The sequence below is a fragment of the Eremothecium cymbalariae genome, chromosome 4 (assembly GCF_000235365.1).
Source record: "Eremothecium cymbalariae DBVPG#7215 chromosome 4, complete sequence".
Classification (NCBI taxonomy): domain Eukaryota; kingdom Fungi; phylum Ascomycota; class Saccharomycetes; order Saccharomycetales; family Saccharomycetaceae; genus Eremothecium; species Eremothecium cymbalariae.
This window is the reverse complement of record NC_016452.1, coordinates 81722-106794: the sequence shown is the minus strand read 5'-3', so window position 1 is coordinate 106794 and position 25073 is coordinate 81722. Positions and strand designations below refer to the sequence as shown.

The following is a 25073-nucleotide window of genomic DNA, read 5'->3' as shown; positions in this document are numbered from 1 at the left end:
ATCAGAATTCAATAATAAAAACCATGCTGTTTTGACAGCCCATAGATTGTTACTAAAAAATCCTTATTGAGTATCAATTATCCTTCAGATTCAAGTTTTTCCTCCTCAGAAAAAATATGTTTCAACATTCTAACATTAGAATATTGTTCGCCTAACTTGTCATAACTAACAATCATACCGTCGAATGCATAACAGATTGCTTCAGCTGCAACTTTCATGCTACCCGACATTTGAGGTGCCTTGGGATATCTTTGAGAAAAATGAGTTAATAGCACCTTTTTGGCGTTCATTGCATTTGAAACGAGTATCGCTTCGTTAATGGTACTGTGTCTTTTCTTCTTTGCATCTGCTACCAACTCATTATCAAGAGTTGCTTCGTGAATTAACAGATCGGAATTTTTACCAATTCCATTGGCAAATTTATAAACGTTTGGTCTGGTATCGCCTGAATAAGAAACTTTGAATAACTTCCTGGAATCTGATTGCATATAGAATGTGATTGAATTGGAATAAGACCATTCACAATGTATTGCTTTGCATGTTCGAAAAGACATAATGCACAACTCCTGTTTCATCTGCTGAATAATTGCCGATTCAGATTCCTGTGGAGTAAAATCATCCAAACGCCGCCTTTTCTCAAAATTCCCTGAGCTAACCATAGCTTGTTCATCATTAGCACAGACTTGATTCTTCGTTTCAGAAGGTGAATTTGAAGTGCTATTGGTGGATGCATTATCATCTCTATTCATGGAGCTATTAAGGAAGTTTTGACAACCGATATATCTAATTCGTTCCAAGATTTCTTTGTTTTCCAGTGTGAACCACTCCGTAATAAATGTCTCATACTTCCATGGTGAAACCAAATATAACTTTGAATTTGGAATACCTTTGTTAAATGCATACCATTCGTTTATCAGAGACACAATACCCAAATGGTGGTCTGCATGTAAATGGCTTAAGTATATCATTTTTAAATTATGGAAGAATTCTGGTATTTTAGCTTTGTTAATCAAACGGTGAATAGATCCCAACGTGTTTTCTCCAGCATCCAATATTATAATCCGATTATGGAATCTACCGTTTGCTCTGTAGGGCACCTTGATAACAGTAGAAATAACATTCCTGTATTTCGATGGAAGAGCGCTTCCTGTACCTAAAGTAACGATTTCAACTTGATTTCTCTTTCCTTCAGTGTTAAAATTATCGACATTTATTTGATCAGTAATTAGGCTTTTCAAATTAACTCCAGCTATATTTAATGGTTTGATTCTTTTTTTAAAAGCCTGTTCCCACGATGCATAAACATCTGCAGTACTTTCAACGCGTTGCTTAATTGACTCCTTCGAGGGTGTATATGGCTCGATAGTAAGTGTATCCTCTTTTTTGTAAACATGTACTCGTTTGTTGTCAAGTTTAGAATTTAGTGCTGTATTAGAGCTTTCCTGAACCTGTCTATGGTTTGGTAGAGGCAAATTAAAGCAGTCATAAAAACCCTTTGAAAGCTCGCCATCAGTCGAAGGAATATTATAATTTCCCTGCTGTAGAGCCTTCAGTTTTAACATTGTCACAGTAGAGCTCCAGAATGAAATAGAATTTGGAGACACTTTCTCGTGAGAGACAAAATGATGTACATGGTCATCGTTAAAAATCTCCATGAATTTGATTAAAGTTGAATTTAAGGTTATATTATTACCTAAGAAATAGTAAACTGAACCTAGGGTTTTGGTATCATAATCCTTGAATCTCTCAAAAAAGGGTTTCAAATAACTATCGTTTGGAATATCCAAAATTAAAACTTTCGGAAATTTCCTCTGTTCTGATAGAACCTGATCTGGTGATATTACAGTTCCGTCTGGTAATGTAACAGGTTTGCCCCCAGCCAAGATAGAAAACATAGGGCCTTTGGGAATTCCCAATTTAATTGCAGAATCCAAATTGAATCTACCTCTTACCGGATTAAATGTAATCTCGTAGGAGGTAGAAATCTGGGAAATCAATTCTACTGGTAGGTTAATATCTAAACTACTACCAGTAGGTGGATCGCCATTAGTATTTTGGGAATCTAATGGGAACATCTTGGATACTAAACTCCTCAAGTCTGAAAGCATGGCATCACTAAATGGAAGAGTCTTTTTGGTATCTGGTTTACCAATATTGATGGCTTTGACGGTTATGTTTTCGTCCTTGAAAACCACATTATTATCAAGGCTCGTGACGCTCAAATTCATACCAAACCTGAATACAAAATATCTCCAAGTACTAACTGCATAGCTTAGTAAATGTGATCCGTACACAAGCTCTAAGTCCTTCTTTCCTTGATCTGATATAGTTAAAATCATACCCGGTAATCCACCTATGCTAGACCAATCCAATTCACCAGTTAAAAAGATAGTGTTCAACTTCGATAGCTTAGTCTTGGACTCGACACACGCCCGCTGTGCACCTTCAGCGACCTTGCCAAAAAAATAACGATCTCCATGCTCTGCTAGAAGTATAACTAATGGGTGTTTAGTATCAGCTGTTGAGTGGGTGACTGGGATGAATCGAAACATAGTCTGAAGTTTCAGTTGGCGAGCCTTATACAGATGCAAAGTAGATATATGCAAGTTCCTAGTGGCGGACTTCCCTTTCAACAGGCGGTGAACAGAAATTAAAGACAATGTTCCTGATGTACGTGAAGCGTTAATTATGATCTAATCCCACTTTAAAGGCCCCCCTTTTTTCATTCACAAGTGAGAATTAGCGTAGGTTTAATAGGCATACTGTCACTGCTTACATTAAGGTTCCATAATTTTAACAAAAATTGCAAAAAAATTTCCGGACAAGGTGACATGTGCGGTGGTGTCCGAATATAAGTAATGATACAGCACAAGTATGCACAATTAATTAGTTATTGCACGGCAGAACACTGTTTTTAGGTCAACGCCAGTGAGATATGGCGTCTTTATATAAGGACTGCCAAATGTAAGCTTCGCTCAATAACATTTCAACTTCAGATTCCTTCCACTGCTTAGTAGGTGGGTTTTGTAGGAAGGTGATGATGGCTTGAAAATCCATAGTTATAAGTCGATCACTCCATTTTACCAAGAAGGCAGCACAAACGAAGACGTGAAACTCACTCAATGATGGTTGCCTTGGCCGCTCGTTTGGAGAGTTGCCAACAGTAGAAGATGAAGACGTTACTAAGGATGACATAGTGGAGGGGGGTGAAGTTATTGCGGGGGTGGTTTGAATGGGTCCAGTGTCCGATGATGTTTCCAGTGATGTCTCTGATAGATATGTGTCCCACATCCTGATAACCATATTCATTTGGAATTCCCTCATGAGTAGACAATTCATCCATCTTACAGCGAACTGTATGAATTCAACACCTTCTGATTGAAAATGTTTGTACAAGTCACCATCGATTCGCTTGACTAATTGACCCAAATGCTTGACTTGGTTTAGGATACCTGGCTGCCCATGTATGTAATAATCTGTGATTTGTTCTACTAATTTCGTCAAACACCAGAAAGAATCGGCCTCAACGTCTTGAATTTGCTGGGGGGTTAAGTACGTTGCAGGGTCAAGTGTGTCAACTTTGTCCTTCTGCGAGGGAGATAGATATTCGGACAAGAAAACTTGATAGAATGGTGTGACTAGGTCATTAATACCTTGGACGTAGCCGCTAGCTGGATGTCTTATAGCCCATAGATAAAGTACCTTTTGTAGACTTTCTTGGACTATTTTAAACTGATACAATGGAATATGTGGGTTAGTCCTTGGGATATCTATCTCAATTTGATGCCAAGTCGGTTCATCTCGTAAATGTAAATCTGAATATACGCGTTGAATGCCATCACGATATTCTTGACGCTTCCTATGTAAAGTGCTTTGTTGTCTCTTTAGATTTGCGGGTAGGTAACCGATCAACAGCTTCCACACCCGCGGTCTATGGTCCATAGGCACACCATTCCAACTCAATTTCCGTAGATCATTCAACTTTATGACCTGAGGATAATTTCTTGACGGCTGCAAAATAGCATCAAACTTGGCAAGCCGATACATAACAGCATTCAACTCCTGGACATCGCGCGCACGTTCCTGCTCCAACTGCGACTTCAATTCTGTACTCACTGGGTTGCTGTTTGAACGGGACATCTGAGGAGGTCTCACACAATTATTCCCATGCATGTTCGTTGAACTCAAACTCACCCCCTTATCAGGCGACCGTTTTTTAGAAAACAAAGGTCGGATCATTGTCTCTATGCCCCCGTTCGCCATCATCGGGATTGGAGTGTTATAATCGTCAATTACAGCACTCCAATCCTCGTCCAAATCAGCAAAATATTTCTCCTTCTTGCTATTCGTATGGTTAGACCCTCCCGTAGTATTACTCCGCAAAGGACTCAAATGAATATGGTGGTGGTGGTTAACACTATGACTCGACAACGATCTTTGCACCGACTGCGACTTTTGAATCGCTGAAACATTGCCATCTGTTTCCTGCCCTTGCTCTAAACAACTACTAGATGTATGATACGACTTTGAAGACGACGGCGACTTCCATGATTTGATAAATGACCCAACGATCGACGAAGAGGACGAATTTGGTTTTTGATACATCTCCTTGGAAGCGTTCCCATTATGCGGAGCTGTTCTAATAGCCATCAGGAACGAATAATTCACCGCAAAGTATATGATCCCAAACCGACCAACACAGAATACTGTTTCTAATCGCTTCCAAACTTGATACTTGACACAAATCTCTAACAAAGCGGATATACCCCCACTATTGTTTTAGTTACTTTTATTATTGTCGTTTTGAAAGTTAGAAAGCCCAAAAATCATTAAATTCATGTCACGTGATCACATCGCTACATCCAAAATCATCACCACCATTTTGCAAGAGAGGCGTAGCCAAGTGGTTGTGGATCGCATGACTACGCCATATAGTGAATTTATGTGGTATATATATTAGACCCTTTTACCATGATTTTGTTTCGTGGTGTTTCGCCAGGTTATACATAGTGGGCACGCATGTGTTTTTAGTGTTCAATGTCACTGCACGTATTATAAACACACAAAAAGTCGTAAATTTACTTTGATAGTTGAATTTATCTCAACTTTACCCACTCCAAGCTATGTTTCATGGCTGCTATCTAGCAGACTCTAATGTCTGTTTGCAAGAGAGAGACCATGGACTACCACTGACTCTTTCCGCTTGCACTGTGCAACTGACTCTGCCAATAATGGCACTTTAAATGGAAAAAGTAATAAGTTAATAAACGGTAAAAGGCTGTCTGCGAATGGGATAATTGTGTGATGGATAGGGTTTATATATAGACATATATCGGTAGTAGACAGTGGGTGGTATTAGAAGATCTTGTTTCAGAGTATTATCAGACTAGTATAGCGGTATGTCAGCAGAGAAACCCGGTGTCACAGTGTTAGCATCTTCCATTGCTGAACGGTATGTTGGAGAGATAGCAGCAAAGGTGGAGAAGCTTAAGGCGTCTTCTAGACCGCAAGGCCCTTTGCTGGTGGGGTTTCTGGCAAATGATGATCCTGCCGCAGCAATGTATGCTTCATGGACGGAGAAGACGTGCAAGTCGCTGGGGTTCCGTTACGAACTAAGGAAGATAGAAGACAAGGATTTCTTGGAGGAGGCGATTATTGTTGCCAACATGGATGATAGTGTGGATGGTATTATGGTTTATTTTCCTGTATTTGGAAATGCTCAGGATCAGTATCTTCAGCAGGTGGTTGCCAGAGAGAAGGACGTTGAAGGTTTGAACCATGTGTACTATCAAAACCTGTACCACAACATTAGATATCTGGACGGAGGCCAGCAGTTGAAGTCCGTGCTTCCATGTACACCTTTGGCCGTGGTTAAGATCCTGGAATATTTGAAGGTCTATAACACGCTGTTGCCGGAGGGAAACAGATTATACGGCAAAAAGTGTGTGGTTGTTAATCGATCAGAAATTGTGGGAAGGCCGTTGGCTGCCTTGCTAGCCAACGATGGTGCCACTGTTTACTCTGTGGACATTAATAATATCCAAAAGTTTACACGAGGAGAAGGGTTGAAGTTCTCGAAACATCAGGTAAAAGACATAGGAGATTACTCCGATGGGCTACTACAAGAATGCTGCAAGGACGCCGATGTGTTAATCACTGGCGTGCCCTCTGCGAATTACAAATTCCCCACAGAGTACATCAGGGATGGTGCAGTTTGTATAAACTTTTCTTCCCACAAGAATTTTGACGACTCTGTGAAAACCAGAGCATCCTTGTATGTTCCAACTACCGGGAAAGTTACTATCTCAATGCTTCTGCGCAACATGCTGCGGTTAATCGAGAACAGCCAGAAATTGAAGGGAAGCAAATAAATCGTTTATAGAAGATATGGATATATCTATTTAAGTAAGAATATGGCTGTGCTTATCTAGGATGATTTTTTCCACATATCTATGTTACAACATTAAATACAAAGTGCAGGAGGAAACTAGTCTATTTTTTATGCTTTTTGGATGGCGGCTCGATTTCGCTAGCTGTGACATAGTCCTCGCCGTAGCTGTCATCGTTTAGATGGTGCTCGTCTTCGTTTATATAAGCTTCCGTTTCGGAATCAACTTGGTCGTACTTAGCCTTTAAGCCCTTCATCTTCCTGGTCTGGAGCTGGTTCAAGTCCTGTTTTCCAACATGGATTCTACCTATCTTGTCACCCATTCCATCGATCTCGACATTCTTGGCGGTCTTAAACTCCAATTGCTTCGCTTTCTTGTGTGCATCCTTCACCATCTCCGGCGATGGTGTATGAATTCTACCGATTTTAAAGTCGAATCTAGGACCAATCTCTTCCAACTCCACCCGAGGCAGTTTCTTTCCACCTTGCGAAGATCTAAAAGTCTTCAGCTTGTACACTCTGAAAAGAACATTAGGAAGTGATTCACCTTCTTTAAAGTCGCCCTCTACAGTCAGGGAAATGACATATTGAAGACCAGCAACGTCTTGAAGGCTACTAGACTCTCCTCTGAAAAAGTCCAGGAACAAAGACTTGACATGCTTGTACACAGGATGCGATTCAAAAGCTTCACCTTGAAATGAAAAAATAGGTTTCAAACCAACACCCACCGTTTGTTTCTTGAAATCAGAAAGTAGCTTGTAATTCTCGCAAATTTGCAGTTCAATCATATCATATACCTTATAGCCAAAAGTACGAATAAACGTCAAGTTGTTTTTCCTTTTCTTCGAGTTGGAACTCACAACCACCAACGAACAATCGTTCTTCTCACTATAAAACTCAATAGGCTCCACATCCTCAAATGGCCTCACATCATTCCTATGCGAAAACCGTTTAATGTTTGGCTTCTTAAATCCACTCAAATCGATCATAGCTTCATGCAAGAACTTATTGGATGTTTGTCCAGGAATGAACAACGCCTGCTTAACATTTTCAACCAACTTAGGCTCCTTCTTGTCAAGAGCTCTTTTAGCCCTGGCGTTTTTTGGATTGATAGTTCTGATCATAGCCCTTAGATACTATTAATAGACTACAATAAACTTCTACTTAATGCCTGATCAACTAAGTTCCAAGTTAATACTAGTACCTCATCGCATGTTCCAAAAGTATTTCAACAAATTTTTCAGCGTTCTCAAAAAGAAATCCAAGGCGAAGTGTCCGGGTGTTTTAGAGAATCCATAGCGTCGAGGTTCTGGGTAAGAAAGTTTTGTTTATCAAGATTCCATCTGTTGTAGAAGGCTTGTAGTTGTGCCCTGGTATACTACTGACCACTCGTTACAAATGGCGCAACCGTTGTTCCAATTGAGAAAGGAGTTAAGTCTTTCTGTCTCAGAAGACATTAGCTTTATAGATGATCGCTCCAGCCACGCAGCAACAGCGGATTCTTCAGCTCTTCCAGAGAGTACCAGCAATAAATTCACCAATGAGGTTGTTTTGACTGAAAATAGTAAATATGTGGTCAGCCGATTAGCCCCAAATTTGTGTTTTCTTCCTGATGGGGGGTGGGAGATATTTCGTGGTTCCATTGACAATTATTCAGGGAACGCTCTCTGTAATGACAAGGATAATTTGTATATTTGGCCTTTCAATTCGTCGCAGAAACGTCCCAACTTCATAAGAATACCGTTACATGAGGAAGATCAGATACTGGCGTCTCCACCCAGGTGTTGTTTTACATGGCCATCTGCTGGTGATGATAACGACCAGACAAAGTCATCTGGTATTTTGATAGTAAACCACACTACAGGCTTAGTTCAATTTTATGAGGATATCAACACAATTAACAGTGTTTCGACATTAATATCGAAGACTAGGGTGATCGAGCTGGATTTAAAATTCAAGGAAAAGGAGTGCGTCGCAGATATCATCAATGCAGAGCCAACTGGGGTTTTGGTGTCCACCTCTTTTGGCCGTTTGCTGCTAATAACTATTAGGGATGGTAGCGGTAAACCACGTTTGCAGTTGAAGCAGCAACTGGTAAAGTCACAAGTTGGATTCTTTTCTAGTTCCATGAATTCGTTCAAGGAAATCGTGTCGATCCGACCAGGTCCGATCACTGGAAAGGGGGAGAGGCTACTGTCTACCATTACCAGAGGGGGTGACTTCAAGGTATGGAATATTTCAGCTACTATGAACAGCTACAAAAGGATTGAAGTTAATATCTACGAGCAAATTTTAGACTCTCTACAGGGTTTGTATCCTTTCGCCCATGGGAGCTTACAGGTTCTAGACTCCCATCCATTACCGCATGATCCTGCTGCACATTTGGTTCTAGCTTCCATATTTGATAACAAGGAATCTTATTATATTTTAACAACTATAAAATTTGAAGAAACTTCCAACAGTTTTTCCATTTTTTCGGTATACAGATTGAACACTTATATTCAAAACAACCAAGCGAAACCCCACTTATTTATACCTGGTGGCCTTGATCATGACCTTTCCAATCATGAAGAGAATACGCCAGTTTACATATTGTTCCAAGATGCCGTGGTAATGACACAGGCTTCAACAAAGTTGGACTCTAATTATCCTCTCAGACGCAGGTGGGAAGATATAATTAGCTTACGTGATGATGCCGTAATTATTGGATACGGTTATGCCAACAATGCGCTTTGCTTAATAAACAAAAACCAAGGTGTTTTAAAAATCCAATCTAAGCCAGAACATATAGGCGACATCATTGAATCGAGGTTTATTAAATCTCACATCGACCAGGCTGTCTATTTTTCTCAAGTTTCAGAAAATCCAATCGAATTTAATTTACCCAATGGCATAGAGTTGGAGCGAGAAGAAATCGAAGAAGATTTATTAACTAGCGGAAACGAAATTTTGCTCTCTGCATCAAGCTATATACCACCAAGACTAAACTCTTTGGCTAGCCATCTACAGATAAGGGTGGACCTCTTTGAAAATTTGTTGCAATTTACAAGATCAAACTTCAATCACAAAATATCGCCTCAATGCAAACTAACTCTGATTGAAAGCTTCGAAATTCTTAAAAGTTCACTCTCATTATTGCTGAACCTTTCGAATTACAAAGAGTTCTCAGAATTATGGAAAAAGACTTTAATGTCTGAAAACCTTGACGAGGAGCAGTTATTTATTTCTCAATTAAATGAATTTCCAGGTATCTTCGAAAAGTTTTTAGCTAACTTGGACGAAGTTTTACGTCCATCTGACAATATTGAATTGAAGGCATTTGGTGCTGATTTGATCAATTCGGTCATTTATCAAGCTTGCTTAGAAGAAGGCGAAAATGAGTATAGATATGGTAAGCTGAATTTGGCAATTACTGAGATCAACTCTACTCTTCCATGGTTCACTAAATTTTCAATCCCAGTGAATATTAACAAGATATTATTACACCTTGTGTATTCATCTGATGACATTTCGCTGCTTTCAAAGTTTGACAAGAAACTGCTAGATCTAATTAAGACTTTGTATTATATGTGCAAGCAGTCCGATATTTGGTATCGTGATAAATCCACCAGTTCCAAATCCGAAGACTATGAGCAATTGATGGAGTTCTACAATGCAAATCATCTAACATGGGTGCAGATTTTAGCCAAAGTCAACCGTGCCACTGATGCATTGCAAATTGCAGACTTCTATCATGACTTGGGCGGCCTGGTTGAAATATTGAATGGATTTAAAAAAGAACAAGCACAACCCATATACGAGGAATTTTTTGCTAAATATGACTTCCAATTCGCGGAATCCATTTTCACTTCATTCATAGAACAAGGCAGAATCAACGATTTATTCTTCCAATTTCCCAACTATCATCACTTTTTGATCAAGTTTTTTGAAACCCATCCCCAGTACGGTTATGTTTCATGGTTGGGAAATATATTTGACGAAAAATACAGTATAGCCTCTGAAATCCTAACATCTGTTGCGACCTCGAATACGGACAATAGTTTTGATATTGATCAACGCCAAGTTCAATTGAGTATTGCAAAACTAAGTGCTTTAGCTACTGAGGAGGACTCTCCTAAACTAGAAATTTTGGAAGTAGTCCAACCTCATCTGGATCTCATCGATGCACAAAAAAATTTGTTTACATCGATTCAAATGGGCATTAGCTTTAACTCCAGGTATCGAAAGTCAGGTAAGGAAGTTAAAAAGTATTATGAAAGTCTCATAGACAAGATCAAAAGAAATTCACCCGTTTCACTGTCGGCGATTGTTGATTTGTACACTTCTCTTGAAGGGCATGAAGGCTTTTACTCCGCCTTGAAGCTGCTCACATTAGACAGGATAATACCCGATGAAGAACGGAAAATGATTATAGCAGTCGTTTGGAGGAGATGCATCTTAATGACGGACTGGAAACAATTTGCTAACGATACAGAAACTCCTGTATATTTTGTTTTACTCAAGTTTTTTCGGGAACGCCTATTTGATGCAGGCATTCAATTACCAGATTTTGAATCATTATCGGCTACTTCAATCGGTGACGATATTGTAAGCGCTCTGTATGGAACTCTAGATGATTCGGAACCGTTCAAGAAGCTTTTAACAAAAGAGCTTGAAGACTTGCGTAGTCTGAATCCTGATTTTCAAGTTCGTTTGCAATCTCTTATTGGCTCAGCAAGCAACGAAACCGGATCTAAATTCGTTATCAACTATGAAACGAATACCGTTGAATAATAAGCATTAATTAATTACTCTAAAGTTACAAAAGTTGTATATTAACTATTCCACGTACATATGCAGTTGCATGATTCTTATTGCTGGTCTTCGTTTGCCACATTTATCCTCACTAGTGTTTCTGGCAATGGTGCCTCCTTGTTAGCAGCAGCGCTTTTAGTAGTATCCCATACACCCACCTCATAATCATTTTCCGTATACTGCAGCAAGGACAAAGAAGCTTGTGATATTGAATTCAGAATAGAGTCCCAATTTTTCATAACACCAGCTATGCATTCAGCGTTATTGTGCATCTGTTCCACCTGACATGATAACTCTTCGAGTTGTGACTTTAACGTATCGGTCAGTGAAGTAATCTGTCTAAGGTATGCAAGCTCATCCTTCTTGGCTTTGTAAGCGTTCTCCAGGGGCATTCGGTACCTGTTCCTTTGAAAAGGTAGAAAAACAGTAATGATAGAAACCTGTTCGCTACCACTGCAGATGTGAGTAACGGTAAGCGTTCTATCTACCAACGCGAAAGGAATAATATAGAGTTACACGTTGTTTGAAATTTATCACGTGATTTAAATCATTCTAAAATATGCCCACTTTATCTAAAACCTGATATTATCAAAAGTCACGTTCTACGATAATACTTGTGTACAAAAAGGTATTGGGTATTTGGCGGTTCGTTTGTTTATATATCATTTCTAGATCTCATCAAGTAAGTTAGTTAGCTGTCAGATCCAAAAACAACCACGTAATTTCTAGCTCTAATTTACACTATTTAACAATGGGAAGAGCTCTGAAAAGGACTGGCAGAGGCAAACAGCAGTCAAATTCGGTACAGGAGTACCTAGACTTGATAAGTCTTCAAAAACAGCAGTTCGAACAAATGCGGAGTAATTACACACAACAAAACTCACAATTGGCCAAATCTAACTCGATGCTGATGATTAAAGTTGCAGATTTAGAGACTAAAATTAGTGAATTAGTCCAAGAAAATGTACAATTAAGGAGTCGTGTGTCTGTAACAGAGCTAAAGTTCAAAGAAAGACTTAATGAGAGCTTTAATTTGTTGGAACATGACGTGCTTCAAAGGTTTGATGACGTTGTCAACTTATTCACAGTAATCAGAGAACAGCAAGGCCTGCAAGAATGTGGAATTGCTAACAAAAAGTCTACATTAAAAAGGTTTAAGAACACCGAATATGGAATATCATCGCCCAAGGTCGTAGAATTTAACGTACCGATTAATAAAGATAATTGCAACAATCATACGGAAAGTACTAATGAAGTGGAATGTAGTAATCAGCAGCTAAACGATAGTAGCAGTATTGAAATCAATCTAGAAGAAACTCAGCCACTGAAAAAGAAAAGGAGAAAGAGCTCTCGGAGAGAATCGTTATTCATTCCTTCAGATTTTGATTTCTCAAATGATAGTTTGGAAAACGCGCTGAAGGATTTCGAGAGCCCAAAACCTACAGATGAGGACAGAAGGTCAATTGCTACAGGTACAATAAATGAGGAAATGAATCATGACGATATAGATAATGAGCACATGAACTCGCAGGAAGCCGCCTCTATGCAAAAAACACAAGGATTACGTACAACTGAGTTGGAGGAGGATGAACGAGAAGAAGAACTAGATGAGGAGATTTTGGATGCCGAAAAGGATTTAAGAGATGATAACCAACATGACGAAACAGCAAACTTCACACATTCGATTATAGAATATTTTATCCCAGAGGAAGAAGATGAATCAGCAGAGGTTTCTAATACAAGTAAATCTAAACTAGAAGTTTACAAAGATAACAAAGAGAAAGAAACAACATTTGTAGTAGCTACTAACTTGCAGGACCACTCTGAATTGATTTCCTCAAAGATGCCCTTCGTACAGATACCGTTATCATCACAATCTAAGATCAAACATTCCATGAAGCCTCCACGTTTGAATCAACGGAAGATTGTGGTGGACGAAGTGATGCCTCAAAATGGCTACAATGATTCAACAAGGCCTAGGAGAACAAGGGGTAAGGCAGTTGATTACAAATGGCCATCACTTAGAGCAAAGATGAGGAGGCCGACCGATAAACTAGTTGATGCTACAACTGTGACAGACATTCACGAACTTCAGGTCACCACTAACCGCCGGCTAAGAAAATCAAAAGGTGTTGGATCTGCACGTTGTGAAGAACTGAATCATTCAAAATCATTACACAAGGAAGAGAATAGCATTGATGACAATAGAAATAGGAATGAAGCAGAGGTAAACGAACAAGAACACATAGAGGAACAAATAATTTCAGAAAATAACGAGAAAAACAAGATCGTTCTACAACTTCCTCCTGTTTTAAAGGAGCGGCGTATCAACGAGTCACCTATTAGAAAACCAATGGTGCTGAAAGATATAACGAACAAACGATATGTTAACCAAAAAAACAAAAAAGTGCTTTCAAAAAAGCCCATAGTTGGTGATATTAGCGACGAGAACTCATATTATATCGATGAGTCATCAAAATCTAGCTTTCGACTGAGTGAGGACGATCTATCGGTCTTTGATTTGATTGGGGGTGCAAAATGCAGCAGCATGCCAAAAACGCATAGGGCCAGAGCAAAGGCAGAAAGACAAGGAATTAAGAAAGTTACCCCTTTTAAAGTTTAATTATAGCTGCCTATTTTTTCTGGCAACAGGCATCGTTAAGTACTCTTCGTAAGTATATGTAATCTTATATAATTAACTAAACACTCATTTTCATTTGAATCTTGCCATGCGGATTATAATCCGTGATTTCAAAATCTTCAAATTTAAAGTCATCAATATCTGTTACTTTCCTCTTTATCTTTAGTTTGGGAAAGGGCCTCGGATTTCTACTCAACTGTTCTTTTAGTGCGTCTACATGATCTTTGTATACATGTGCGTCGCCCATTGTGTGAATGAATTCCCCCGGTTCCATATCACATACCATAGCGATCATCCTAGTTAATAAAGCATAAGATGCAATATTAAAAGGCACGCCTAAACCCATGTCACATGATCGTTGGTATAATAAACATGATAGTCTAGGCACAGAGCCCTCACCTCCGGGGAAACTAACGTAAAATTGTGAAAACACATGACAAGGAGGCAACGCCATCTTTGGAAAATCTACAGGATTCCATGCAGACATGATAATCCTGCGATCATAAGGATTGTGTTTCAGCCTGTGAATCACTTCTATAAGTTGATCTACACCTTGTCCGCTGTAATTATCATCGCATGTCTTGTACTCGGCCCCAAAGTGCCGCCACTGGAAACCATATACAGGCCCAAGGTCACCAACACGACGTTCATGAAGGCCAATCGAATCAAGGTACTCCCTCGAACCATTACCATCCCAGATTCTCACACCTTGCTCAGACAACTTCCTCCCATCTGTGCACCCTGTAACGAACCACAGCAACTCCAAAATTATCGCTTTAGTAAATACTCTTTTAGTTGTCAGCAACGGGAATACATCATCCCTCAGATCAAAACGCAACTGAGGTGGTGCAAATAAAGAATATGTCCCCGTCCCAGTTCTATCTGGTCTCAGTTCACCTTCTCGAATAATCCGCTCACAGAGATCCAGGTATTGTTGCTCCTCCAGGTTACCACTCTCAACATTGTTTTGCTCATGTGTTTCTTGCCCCGTCATGGCGAAGATAAAACCAATCTATCCTATTACCCTTGGATGAAATACGTTAATCCATCAACTATAGAGCTTCTGATGTTCCTTTTATAAGTGTTGAGAGATGCCCATTGAACGCGTTAAATTACAAGAATTCCAAAATTCGTGTTTCGTAAACTATGATGTTAACACGTACATAATGATACTATATTCGATTGTTCATTTCATACCTTTAAAATGCCAAGTAATAAGAGCAGTGAACAGTTAGTTAAAATATTATAGAAAGCTGGTTCATAAGTTAGGCGTGTTCTCGTGATGTCTAACCTTACGCCTTTGTTTAGGAAATACGTGGAGGTGATTGGTGAAGCTAGGGAAGGAGATGTATTAGTAGTATCAGAGGTGGAGGTCAAGAAGAGGAAGCAATGGAGAACCAAATTTACAGTCAGCGACACATTTCTAGAGGAATGTAGCGATCTTCTAAAGCATATAATAGAATTGAGGAAGGTTATTTTGTCTTTACAAGTAGAATATCTGGGCGAGGTTGATATGTCGGAACAAGAGAAGAATGATTTTGATGTTGAGGTTAGGTTACAGTTGCAAGAATATTTAGAGAAGCTCAAGCATATGGAGAAATATGAACTGGAACGACAAAAGGTTGTAAATACAAAATTTATATCGGGCACACGTTTAGACTTGGTAGGCATGCTGAGTGGACGGTCGCAGGAAGTCGCGGATTTCCATAGCACGAATAATCAGTATAGGACAGGTGTGTTACAATCACTAGGCATGTGGCTGACGTCTACTTCATCGCTTTTATCCCAAATGCAGCGAGAAAGGCTCTCGCGACAGAAAGAACTGGAATCTATAGATTTTAATGCCCATTTGTATGTTCCGACGAACTCTGTTGGCACTGTTGCACAGTCGCCGACAATTGAAACGACGCAGGACGAGATCAAGCAATACAAAGAAACCATGTCCAAGCTCACACAGGAGCAGATACAAGTTTTAGAGACAGAGCATGAAGAGCTACTGAATCAAAAATCTCAGGAACTTGAAAGAGTGCAGAAATTGTCCAAAGCGGTCATGGAAGTAGCATCTTTGCAAAACGAATTGAGCACTCATTTACAGATTCAGACGCAGAATATCAATACATTGCTTGACAATAATGATGATGTTGAACTGGACATTCAACAGGGTAACCGTCAACTAAGAAAGGCACAAGACCGTGGAGGTAAATCGGCTAAGTTGGTTATATACATGGCTATTATTTTTGGCTTATTAATTTTATTTCTTGATTATATAAATTAGATGGCATATGCAATAAATAGTGTCAAGATATATCAGCTGTCAAGCGACATAATAATTCCTGCGCCAATTGTTTTACCATCCTTCCTCAATAAAATTCTACCCAGGCGTTTGTTTTCACCAGCAGTTAACATTGGTAACCTATTATCCAATATTTCAATTGACACTAGTGCGGCTTGATTGGAACCCAAATGTTTCACTTTCTTCTTTAAAACTTTTGATGGGTTTATCTTGTCTACAGTTTGTAATAACGACTTAACTCTCGCTGGATATTGTGAGCAGCCCCTGAACAACATAAAATTTGTACCTGGCAATAGTGGTCTATCAAGTTTTAAGGTAAGTAATCTGGAAGTAAACGTATTTGTGATGGGAATGTCAAAACCTACAATAGAAGCCAAGTCACCTCCTTTAATATCTTCATAGTGGGCATTGCGCACCTTCAAACTAACGAAATCATTTTGAATAGCAACTCTTACAGGAGTTAGTTTATTTCCAACATAGATGTTTTCAACTGAGACAGCCTGTTCAGATGGATAGATTGTGATGGTTTCTCCAGGCTGGATGGAGCCTGCTTCTACCTTCCCTGAAACGATGACTTCATTAGCCTTATTAGTAGGAGTCACATCCAAAATGGAAAACAAAAAAGGATCAACAGGAACTCTCTCTTGATCCAATTTAAACAAGTCAATAGATATCTTTTCTAACTCTGAAACCAAAGAAGATCCGCTGTACCACGCCTTACAGGCCGAATATTCGGTTTTATAAACACCTTCACCCATTAGGCCAGAACAAGGGACCCAGCAAATATTATTCTCCTTGATACCTAAGTCTTTGAAGAAATGATGCAACTCCCATTTAATTTCCTTAAATCTAACTTCAGACCATTCTACAGTATCCATTTTATTCATGGCGACAACAATATTTTTCACCCCCAATGACCTGGCCAACAATATATGTTCTCTTGTTTGACCATCCAAATTGAAACCAGACTCAAAGGCATCAGTGCCACAATCAATGACGATTATGGCTACATCAGCAACACTGGCGCCAGCAATGGCATTAGGAACAAAATCTTTGTGACCCGGAGCATCGACTACGGTAAAAGCACAGGATTCTGTCTCAAAGTAACTAGTACAAATATCAACAGTAACTCCACGAGACCTTTCCTCACTGGTTTGATCCATAACCCATGCTAGATGGAAGGAACCCTTCCCAGCCAGCTCCGACTCTCTTTTTAGCTGCCGAATTAGTGTATTGTCGACAGCGCCAACGTCATAGAGGAGACGACCCATGAGGGTAGATTTCCCTGCATCGACATGACCTAAGACGACAAATGATATATGTGGCTTCTTATTTTCCAAATGAGCAGATAAATCTAATGGAGCTTTAGGTTTTGTAGGTTGAGAGGATTTTTTGTATTTCCTCACAACTTCTTCATTCAAAATACCATGTTGATCCTCATCGTCATCTTCGTATTCTACAGTGAAGTTACTCTTACTAGTTGTAGTAGGGATCTTCACAGGAGGTTCAACCTTCATATCAGCTACTTTCCCAGTGACAAGCTCCAATTCAAATGCTTGCTTTTGATGCTCAACGACAATGTCATCATGAGATGGCTTCTTAAAATTCTCAATTGCTTGTTTTTTGGCAGCTGGATTTAGTTTGTTAGGATAATAAACAGTCCATAAATCAGCAGACTTCCTCTTCAATTTACCACTTTGTGTTCCAAAAGATTTGCTACCACTCCCAGATAATATAAGATGGGTAATTTGAAGAATTGGATACGAGAGGGAGGAACCTTTGAAAGCAGAGATCCGCGTTGATAATTCGTGGAATGCTGACCAGCTATCTACCGTAGCAGGCTTGATGGCAGCATTATTAGTCGCCATACTTAGCCCTTTTTGCTCTTTAGATGCTCTAGGACGCCTGGATCTTAACAATGATAGTTTGGATGCAAGTGATGATGAATTGACTTGACCAGGTATAGAAGAGGGTCCAACTCTTAAATTAGATTTATCATGCATTAAAGATACCAAGCCCCCCCTTGGCTTAATATTAGGCTTATTGTTTTCACCATTTTTCCCCTTTAATACGTCCAATAGGGTTACACTCGTATATCTAGTAGATGACATACGTGAGCAACCCTTAAGGGCTTCCAATGAAGTGGCTGAAAAGTCTGGTTTGACACCACTAGCAGATTTAGCGGCAACTTTAGAATTTGCTAACTGTTCTAAAAGTGACACTATAATTGAGGGTTAATGAGGGTTGTTAGTAATCACAGCAAATTTTCACAACGATCAACCGAATCTCTCCAAACTCTCTCGCTTCTTCAAATCCAAGTTAGTAGGAAGTAAGAATCATGTAAACTAGTGAAGCAGTAAATATGGACGGAAAGTGCTGCGACAGAGTGGCAAATTAGTTCCGTTTTCTGTTCAAATTAGATCATTAACACATACCTTTCTTCTTGTAGCGTCTTTTAAGCTCAATAATGGCTTTATGAAAATCAAATTCATTATCAAAGATAACCAACTTGACCGATAGATTATCCCACCCTTGATATTCTTGTAACTCTTTCACTGCTCTAGGAAATAGCTCGTTCATCAACTCGTACTCTTCATTGTTAAGAAAATCATCAAATTCAGCTTCATCCTGAAATTCTGGAATGTCATCCTGGTATTCTGATTCATTCTGCTTATAATAATCTACCATTTTAGGTTCCTTAAATCTCTTTATTCCTTCGTGTTCCCGGATAGCTTGAGGTTTATTATTAGCGGTTATATAAAACTTGCTGATATGTCGTTTTCAAAACGACAAAATGCAGTTCTCAAGACATGCGATGCCGTACATTCTTCAATACATTCGTGACAACTGGTTGCTGTTCATATAGAAACCTTAAAAGAAACAAGTATCTCGCATTGTGGTGCACTAGAGCGGAACTTGAACGTATTCGTGGTATGGAGAGGTATATAGTCACGCATCGGCGTGATGTTAATACTTGTGTGTTGTATAACGTCTTACCTGAGACAAAAACTAGTGATCAAGAGTCACAACATAAATTATGGTTAGGGAAAACCGTTTTTGAAGAATTAATGCCAGTTGACGCAAACGACTGGGTGCCAAGATACATTTTACGATTTGAAGATATGAACACTAGTGATTTAGTGTTCTGCAAGACGCAGGTGGTTGCATGCATGCAGGATTTCGAACGAGTTATACAGCGACAGCTGAATGGGTTCTTTTATTTAATAGTGCAGGCTGCTGGATTAGACGTAGTACTTGAATTGCGAATACTTGATGCAATAGATGAGCAACGATTTAGGGACATGTGGTATAGGATGAGAGATGAGTATGAGATGATGGAAGAGATGTCAGATAAGAGCAATCTAAATAAAAGTTTCCACAATACCGTGCCTTCAGGTAGGTGATAAGGAGTCGTTATAGAAAGGGACCGAACCGGCGCTTTTAAGCCAAAATTCGGTGATCGTTATGAGTGGTCGGTGGAATTTTATAATATTTATAAGAGGAGGAGGACCTTTATTTACATGTAGTAAGTAGATGTGTATAGTATATAGTTAGTATATTGAAGGTGACTAGGCCCTATACCAAAGTTCTTTTCTCTTTTTTCTGTCTTCTCTAGCTACCTTTCTGCCTGGATGCCACTTCAACTTTATGCTTGCTAGCCTTTTGTCCATTTCGGCCTTCCTTTCTGCAGGTGCATCTGATACTATTGAAATGAACAACGGGCTAACATTAAATTTCTTGGCTAGAACTTTCCTAGTGTATTTGTCTGGATCTTCATTCCGCAATCTAATAATTTCCCTGATCTCCTGAGGTGACAAATGATAACTTTTCTCACCCTTTACTTGCAACGGTGGAGCATTCTTCGATATAGAAGCATCCTTAGATCTTAATCTATCCACAAACTGCCTTCTTATGTCGTTCTTGGGAAGAAAACTCTTCGGGATTGTTTCACTATTATTTGAGCCAGTTGATGATGATGGCGCAGGTGTGAAGTATGTGCCAGGTGGAATTTTAGCCTTCATATAGCCCTTATAGTTCGAAGCTGATGAGGTCTTGTTGTAAATTGTTGGTGTACCATGTAAATGATGTATAGAACCGGACTTTTCTATTGCCTTAGAAAGATCCTTGGCTGCTGGCGAACAGGAAGTCCCAGAAAACCCTCTTATAAATCTAATCATATAGTCGAGAATTTACTTATATGTATAGGTTTTGACTTGTTTGGTAGAAGATAGTTTCAGTAGTTTTAATGTTTTTCACTCTATTTTAGCTTCATCAGTGATTTTGAAAATTTTCTATTTATGAGGGAGGTAGCTTACCGCGAAAAATACAAGAAACAGGAGCTGTTTCGATGATATTTAACTGCTCTTTGGGATTGGAATCATATACTGGCATAATTGTACATATGTATATGGATTTAAATATGGTTTGAGAAATTATAGATCACGTGATTATATGGTCGATGAATATGAACGTCATAAATTATAAACTGGATATTGAGCATCTCAATGTTGGAATACCGTGAAGTTTAAACAACATCCAATAAAACAAACAACATAATCTGTAGTTAATGGTCACGTATTATGTATGAACTAGAATGGTATCAGATCTACAGAAATTGATCCAAGACAATACAGAATCAAAGGTTACCGAAAGGTTTGTAGAAACGATTAAGAGTATAGCCAAAATTCATAGCAGAGATGAGAAAAAGTTCGTCAAGACATGCAACGCCTTAGGGAAGTTCAAGGGCAAAGAGGACTTTTTGAAAGAGCTTCTCCAACGCATCAATGGATCTGAAGTAGCATCTGATCTAGTTGTAGGTGCGGGTACGAAGGAAAAGGAAGATAGTATTCATCGGTCGGGTGCCTCAGTTGCTAACAAGGCTAGAACGAAAAAGGCGATATCTTTGAGCTTTTATGAGAGCGATGAAGAACACGACTTTTTACCAGAAGTCACACCAATTGCCAAACCTTTATCTGGAATTAAGGAAGTCGCCTTTAAGAGAATAACAAAAAATGCTGCAACTCAGCTGAAGGAGTATCCTGAGCACACAAAACACAACACCAAAAGGAGGGATATGGTGCAATACCCAGAAAGATCTGATTTTGTTGAGGTACCGACATTGGATTCTACTGTTGACGAAGAGCAGATGAAACAATTAAGATCCACAGCATTACCTGAGGATGAGTTGCCCTTTACGCACGATATAGAATCTACCACGGCAGAGAACATTGCTGAAGATAGAGATTGGTACAACGATGAGGAAGCGGTTGGGCACGTTATTCCGGTTGCGAATATCCCGGACGAAGGCACGAAGAGGCCGTCTAGGGTTAACATGGAATACGATTCTGAAGTTCGTCTTACAGCTATTTCTTTTAATGAGCGCAAGAATCTCATACCGCCTTTTCTTAGAAGTTACAATAATATCATTGGCGAAACGGTGATAATTGGCTCATTGGATAGCGATCCTCTTTCAAAAGGAGGATTGATAAATCCTTTTAAAAATCCAGATAGTGAGTTTTCCATCAACGCCAGAAGGGGGAGCAAAATAGTCGCTACGAGGAAGCTTCAACGTGATCGTAAAGTTCATTCTGCGCAGACAGCAAATATTGTGGGGACCGTGGTTGGTAAGGTATTAGGTATTAAGAAAGAGACCAAAGAAGACCAGAAAGCTGATGAAGAAGTTGTGAGTCAGTCTTATGCGGAGATTGAAGAGGTACGTAAATCGTTACCCGCTTACAGCGTTAAATCTGAGTTATTACAGGTAATACGTGACAACCAAGTTACCGTAATCATTGGTGAAACAGGCTCTGGTAAAACCACACAACTGGGCCAATATCTCTACGAAGACGGATTCTCTAATTCAAGTAGAATGATAGGCATTACACAACCGCGCCGTGTTGCCGCTATATCTGTCGCACAGCGTGTGGCCTTGGAAATGAATGTTAAGCTCGGTAAAGAAGTTGGGTATGCTATTAGGTTTGAGGACAAAACTTCTGCAGATACTCGAATAAAGTTTATGACTGATGGTATTTTACTGCGTGAAGCATTATTGAACGATACATTGGATAACTATTCATGCATAATATTAGATGAAGCACATGAACGATCTTTAAACACAGATATATTGCTTGGCATTCTTAAAAATTTACTATTGGTAAGGAGGGATTTAAAGCTTATAATTACATCAGCAACAATGAATGCAAATAAATTCTCAAAGTTCTTCGGTTGTGCTCCTCAATTTACTATACCAGGAAGAACATTTCCTGTACAAGTCAACTATACAAGAGCTCCAGTAAGCGACTATGTTGAAGCAGCTGTAATTCAAGCTATTGATATACATTTGTCCTCTCCAGCTTCCAGTGGTGATATTTTGATATTTATGACCGGACAGGAGGACATTGAGACCACATGTGAATATTTAACGGAGAAATTAATCGAAATTCGTGTTAAACGCAAACTTGTTGAAGTGGATCCATTGCGTGACATCGAAGTGTTGCCAATTTATTCATCATTGCCAGCGGATATTCAAGGTAAGGTATTCAAGAAGGCCAAGTCAAACAAGCGGAAGATAGTTGTAGCTACGAATATTGCTGAAACATCTTTGACAGTTGACGGTATTAAATATGTAATTGATTGTGGGTATTCTAAGTTGAAGGTATACAATCCCAGAATTGGCTTGGAAAGTTTGGCTATCACACCCATTTCGCTAGCTAATGCAAACCAGAGATCAGGACGTGCAGGACGAACTGGACCAGGTATCGCTTATCGGCTGTACACAGAACACTCAGCTGTTGAAGATATGTACGAACAAACTATACCAGAAATTCAGAGAACAAATTTGGCCAGTTCATTATTGCTACTGAAGTCTTTGGGTATTCATGACCTGCTTGCATTCCCCTTTATGGACAGACCTCCAGTGCTAACTTTGATGAAATCACTATTTGAGCTATGGTCACTGGAGGCACTTGATAATTTTGGAAATTTGACAACTTTGGCTACAAAAATGGCTAAGTTTCCATTACAACCATCCTTATCAAAAATACTTCTCTTATCTGCAAAGTGCGGTTGTAGTGAAGAGATGCTCATAATTGTTTCAATGTTATCTGTACCACAAGTATTTTACAGACCAAGAGAGAGACAAAATGAGTCAGACCAGGCAAGATCAAGGTTTTTGATTCCTGAATCAGACCACTTAACGTTACTGAATGTCTTCGCACAATGGAAAGCCAATCGCTTCTCTGCAGATTGGTGTAACAAACATTATTTACAATACCGTTCATTGAGAAGAGCATATGATATTAAAGAACAGCTAGCTAGCGTCATGAAAAAGGAGAGAGTACCAATAATTTCCTCAGGAGCAGATTGGGATATCATAAGAAAATGTATTTGTGCAGGATATACAAGTCAAGCTGCCCGAAAATCAGGACTGAGCCAATATAATCATCTAAAAAATGCCATGGAATTAAAATTACACCCTACAAGTTCTTTGTTTGCCTCGGGTGATCCACCGCCATATGTCGTGTATCATGAACTTTTAGTAACAAGTAAAGAATACATTAACGTGGTCACCGCAGTTGATCCATTTTGGTTGATGGAATATGGTGGAATATTTTACAATATTAGGAGAGTCTCAAAGCAAGAAGTTTATGGTTTATACGAACATGATGAAAGAGATATTGACAGAAAACCAGATGATTTGGATAAAAAGATTAATGCTTGCTATCAGTCAAAAAAGGTTTTTCTTGACAACCTTCGGAAGGATACTGAAAAATCATCTAATTTAAAGGAGTCCCAGGATATTAAGAAGAGGGACAGCCAGGGGGACTCTTCAGTACGTATTGGTTTCAAAAAGAGGAAGCCGCTGTAAATGAATTACCATAGATATCATATTTTTAATTGTCTGGAATACAAATTGAATAGAAATAGAAAAAGTAAAATTAACAAAATAAGTTTCCTGTTAAAATCTACTATTGGCATTGAAGAAATTTTGAAACTTACTATAATGTCCATTGATTATAGCACAATTTGATTGCGAGTACAGTTCATGAGCCTTTAGCAAATTTTTGGAGATATCTTTAATTCTCCTAGTACTGTGTGGATGAGTAGATAGAAACTCTAAACGCACTGAGCCGCTCTTGTACTGCTTTTCAAAATCTGACATTCTTTCCCACAAACGAACTGCCTCATCAGGATTAAAACATGCTCTAGACATTATCATCAGCCCAATATGGTCTGCTTCAGTCTCCATTTCCCTCGAAGCTGGCAATTTTAGTATCATATTTACTAGCATATTATTGAAGATCCTCATACCTGTAACAGCGTATAACACACCTTCTAAACCTAAATAGATAATAGATTTAGAGATTTGTTCTGCTGAATGTCGAGCTAGTTGGTGAGCCAATTCATGAGCCAGAACTGCAGCTAATCCATCGTCATTCTTACAGATACCTAGAATGCTACTGAATACAAATACTTTTCCGCCGGGCATAACAAACGCATTAGGAGGAGCTAACGGATCATTCACAACATGTATTTTCCAATCAATGTCATCCAGGAGAGAATGGTCCACTTGAGGGTCTGCACGTGCCGCCTCGACAACTTTCATGAATAAGTTGGAGACCCGTAAAGTCACGGGATGGATTGGACTTAACAAATATTTATCTGTCTCTTGCAGTTTGGATTGGTATGAATAGCCACCTACGAGAAGTTCTACTGAGCGTGGTAACCAGAGGAACCTAGTTCTACCAGTAACTGGAGCAGCATCCAAGTTTGCGCAGTAGAACACGACAGAGCCACCGACAGCCAAACCTAACTGCTTATTTCTTCTGGGATTTGAGATGAGACTTTTAAAGGATATAGGTTTTTCATTAGACTTAAAATGTTTGAACTTAGCATTTAAATACTGTCTGACAAACTTAGACCATTGGTTTGTAACCCTTCTATACATATGTGTTGTC

General features: G+C 39.2%; 13 protein-coding genes and 1 further gene across 13 annotated transcripts; 6 read left to right on the top strand and 8 right to left on the bottom strand.

Moving 5' to 3' along the window:
* Positions 1 to 77: 77 nt before the first annotated feature.
* TRZ1 (tRNase Z) lies at positions 78 to 2552 on the bottom strand (the record flags this gene model as incomplete). Its single annotated transcript, XM_003645899.1, has 1 exon — positions 78 to 2552. The coding sequence occupies one exon, from the start codon at positions 2550 to 2552 to the stop codon at positions 78 to 80; it is 2475 nt and encodes an 824-aa protein (XP_003645947.1).
* Positions 2553 to 2919: 367 nt separating this feature from the next.
* Positions 2920 to 4650, bottom strand: GYP1 (GTPase-activating protein GYP1; the record flags this gene model as incomplete). Its single annotated transcript, XM_003645898.1, has 1 exon — positions 2920 to 4650. One exon carries the CDS (start codon positions 4648 to 4650, stop codon positions 2920 to 2922), a length of 1731 nt encoding a protein of 576 aa, XP_003645946.1.
* Positions 4651 to 5399: 749 nt separating this feature from the next.
* On the top strand, positions 5400 to 6371 carry MTD1 (methylenetetrahydrofolate dehydrogenase (NAD(+)); the record flags this gene model as incomplete). The annotated part of the gene is made up of 1 exon (XM_003645897.1): positions 5400 to 6371. The coding sequence occupies one exon, from the start codon at positions 5400 to 5402 to the stop codon at positions 6369 to 6371; it is 972 nt and encodes a 323-aa protein (XP_003645945.1).
* A 121-nt stretch (positions 6372 to 6492) lies between these two features.
* On the bottom strand, positions 6493 to 7512 carry RPF2 (rRNA-binding ribosome biosynthesis protein RPF2; the record flags this gene model as incomplete). The annotated part of the gene is made up of 1 exon (XM_003645896.1): positions 6493 to 7512. The coding sequence occupies one exon, from the start codon at positions 7510 to 7512 to the stop codon at positions 6493 to 6495; it is 1020 nt and encodes a 339-aa protein (XP_003645944.1).
* A 274-nt stretch (positions 7513 to 7786) lies between these two features.
* NUP133 (Nup133p) lies at positions 7787 to 11161 on the top strand (the record flags this gene model as incomplete). The annotated part of the gene is made up of 1 exon (XM_003645895.1): positions 7787 to 11161. The coding sequence occupies one exon, from the start codon at positions 7787 to 7789 to the stop codon at positions 11159 to 11161; it is 3375 nt and encodes a 1124-aa protein (XP_003645943.1).
* Positions 11162 to 11238: 77 nt separating this feature from the next.
* DAD2 (Dad2p) lies at positions 11239 to 11574 on the bottom strand (the record flags this gene model as incomplete). The annotated part of the gene is made up of 1 exon (XM_003645894.1): positions 11239 to 11574. One exon carries the CDS (start codon positions 11572 to 11574, stop codon positions 11239 to 11241), a length of 336 nt encoding a protein of 111 aa, XP_003645942.1.
* Positions 11575 to 11933: 359 nt separating this feature from the next.
* Positions 11934 to 13805, top strand: SGO1 (Sgo1p; the record flags this gene model as incomplete). The annotated part of the gene is made up of 1 exon (XM_003645893.1): positions 11934 to 13805. The coding sequence occupies one exon, from the start codon at positions 11934 to 11936 to the stop codon at positions 13803 to 13805; it is 1872 nt and encodes a 623-aa protein (XP_003645941.1).
* Positions 13806 to 13881: 76 nt separating this feature from the next.
* Positions 13882 to 14817, bottom strand: CDC21 (thymidylate synthase; the record flags this gene model as incomplete). The annotated part of the gene is made up of 1 exon (XM_003645892.1): positions 13882 to 14817. The coding sequence occupies one exon, from the start codon at positions 14815 to 14817 to the stop codon at positions 13882 to 13884; it is 936 nt and encodes a 311-aa protein (XP_003645940.1).
* A 288-nt stretch (positions 14818 to 15105) lies between these two features.
* UFE1 (Ufe1p) lies at positions 15106 to 16098 on the top strand (the record flags this gene model as incomplete). Its single annotated transcript, XM_003645891.1, has 1 exon — positions 15106 to 16098. One exon carries the CDS (start codon positions 15106 to 15108, stop codon positions 16096 to 16098), a length of 993 nt encoding a protein of 330 aa, XP_003645939.1.
* Positions 16099 to 16130: 32 nt separating this feature from the next.
* Positions 16131 to 18804, bottom strand: Ecym_4040 (the record flags this gene model as incomplete).
* A 122-nt stretch (positions 18805 to 18926) lies between these two features.
* On the top strand, positions 18927 to 19520 carry Ecym_4039 (uncharacterized protein; the record flags this gene model as incomplete). The annotated part of the gene is made up of 1 exon (XM_003645890.1): positions 18927 to 19520. The coding sequence occupies one exon, from the start codon at positions 18927 to 18929 to the stop codon at positions 19518 to 19520; it is 594 nt and encodes a 197-aa protein (XP_003645938.1).
* Positions 19521 to 19685: 165 nt separating this feature from the next.
* On the bottom strand, positions 19686 to 20294 carry MRPL20 (mitochondrial 54S ribosomal protein mL58; the record flags this gene model as incomplete). Its single annotated transcript, XM_003645889.1, has 1 exon — positions 19686 to 20294. One exon carries the CDS (start codon positions 20292 to 20294, stop codon positions 19686 to 19688), a length of 609 nt encoding a protein of 202 aa, XP_003645937.1.
* A 416-nt stretch (positions 20295 to 20710) lies between these two features.
* On the top strand, positions 20711 to 23983 carry PRP16 (DEAH-box RNA helicase PRP16; the record flags this gene model as incomplete). Its single annotated transcript, XM_003645888.1, has 1 exon — positions 20711 to 23983. One exon carries the CDS (start codon positions 20711 to 20713, stop codon positions 23981 to 23983), a length of 3273 nt encoding a protein of 1090 aa, XP_003645936.1.
* A 90-nt stretch (positions 23984 to 24073) lies between these two features.
* OMA1 (metalloendopeptidase) lies at positions 24074 to 25063 on the bottom strand (the record flags this gene model as incomplete). Its single annotated transcript, XM_003645887.1, has 1 exon — positions 24074 to 25063. One exon carries the CDS (start codon positions 25061 to 25063, stop codon positions 24074 to 24076), a length of 990 nt encoding a protein of 329 aa, XP_003645935.1.
* Positions 25064 to 25073: the final 10 nt, after the last annotated feature.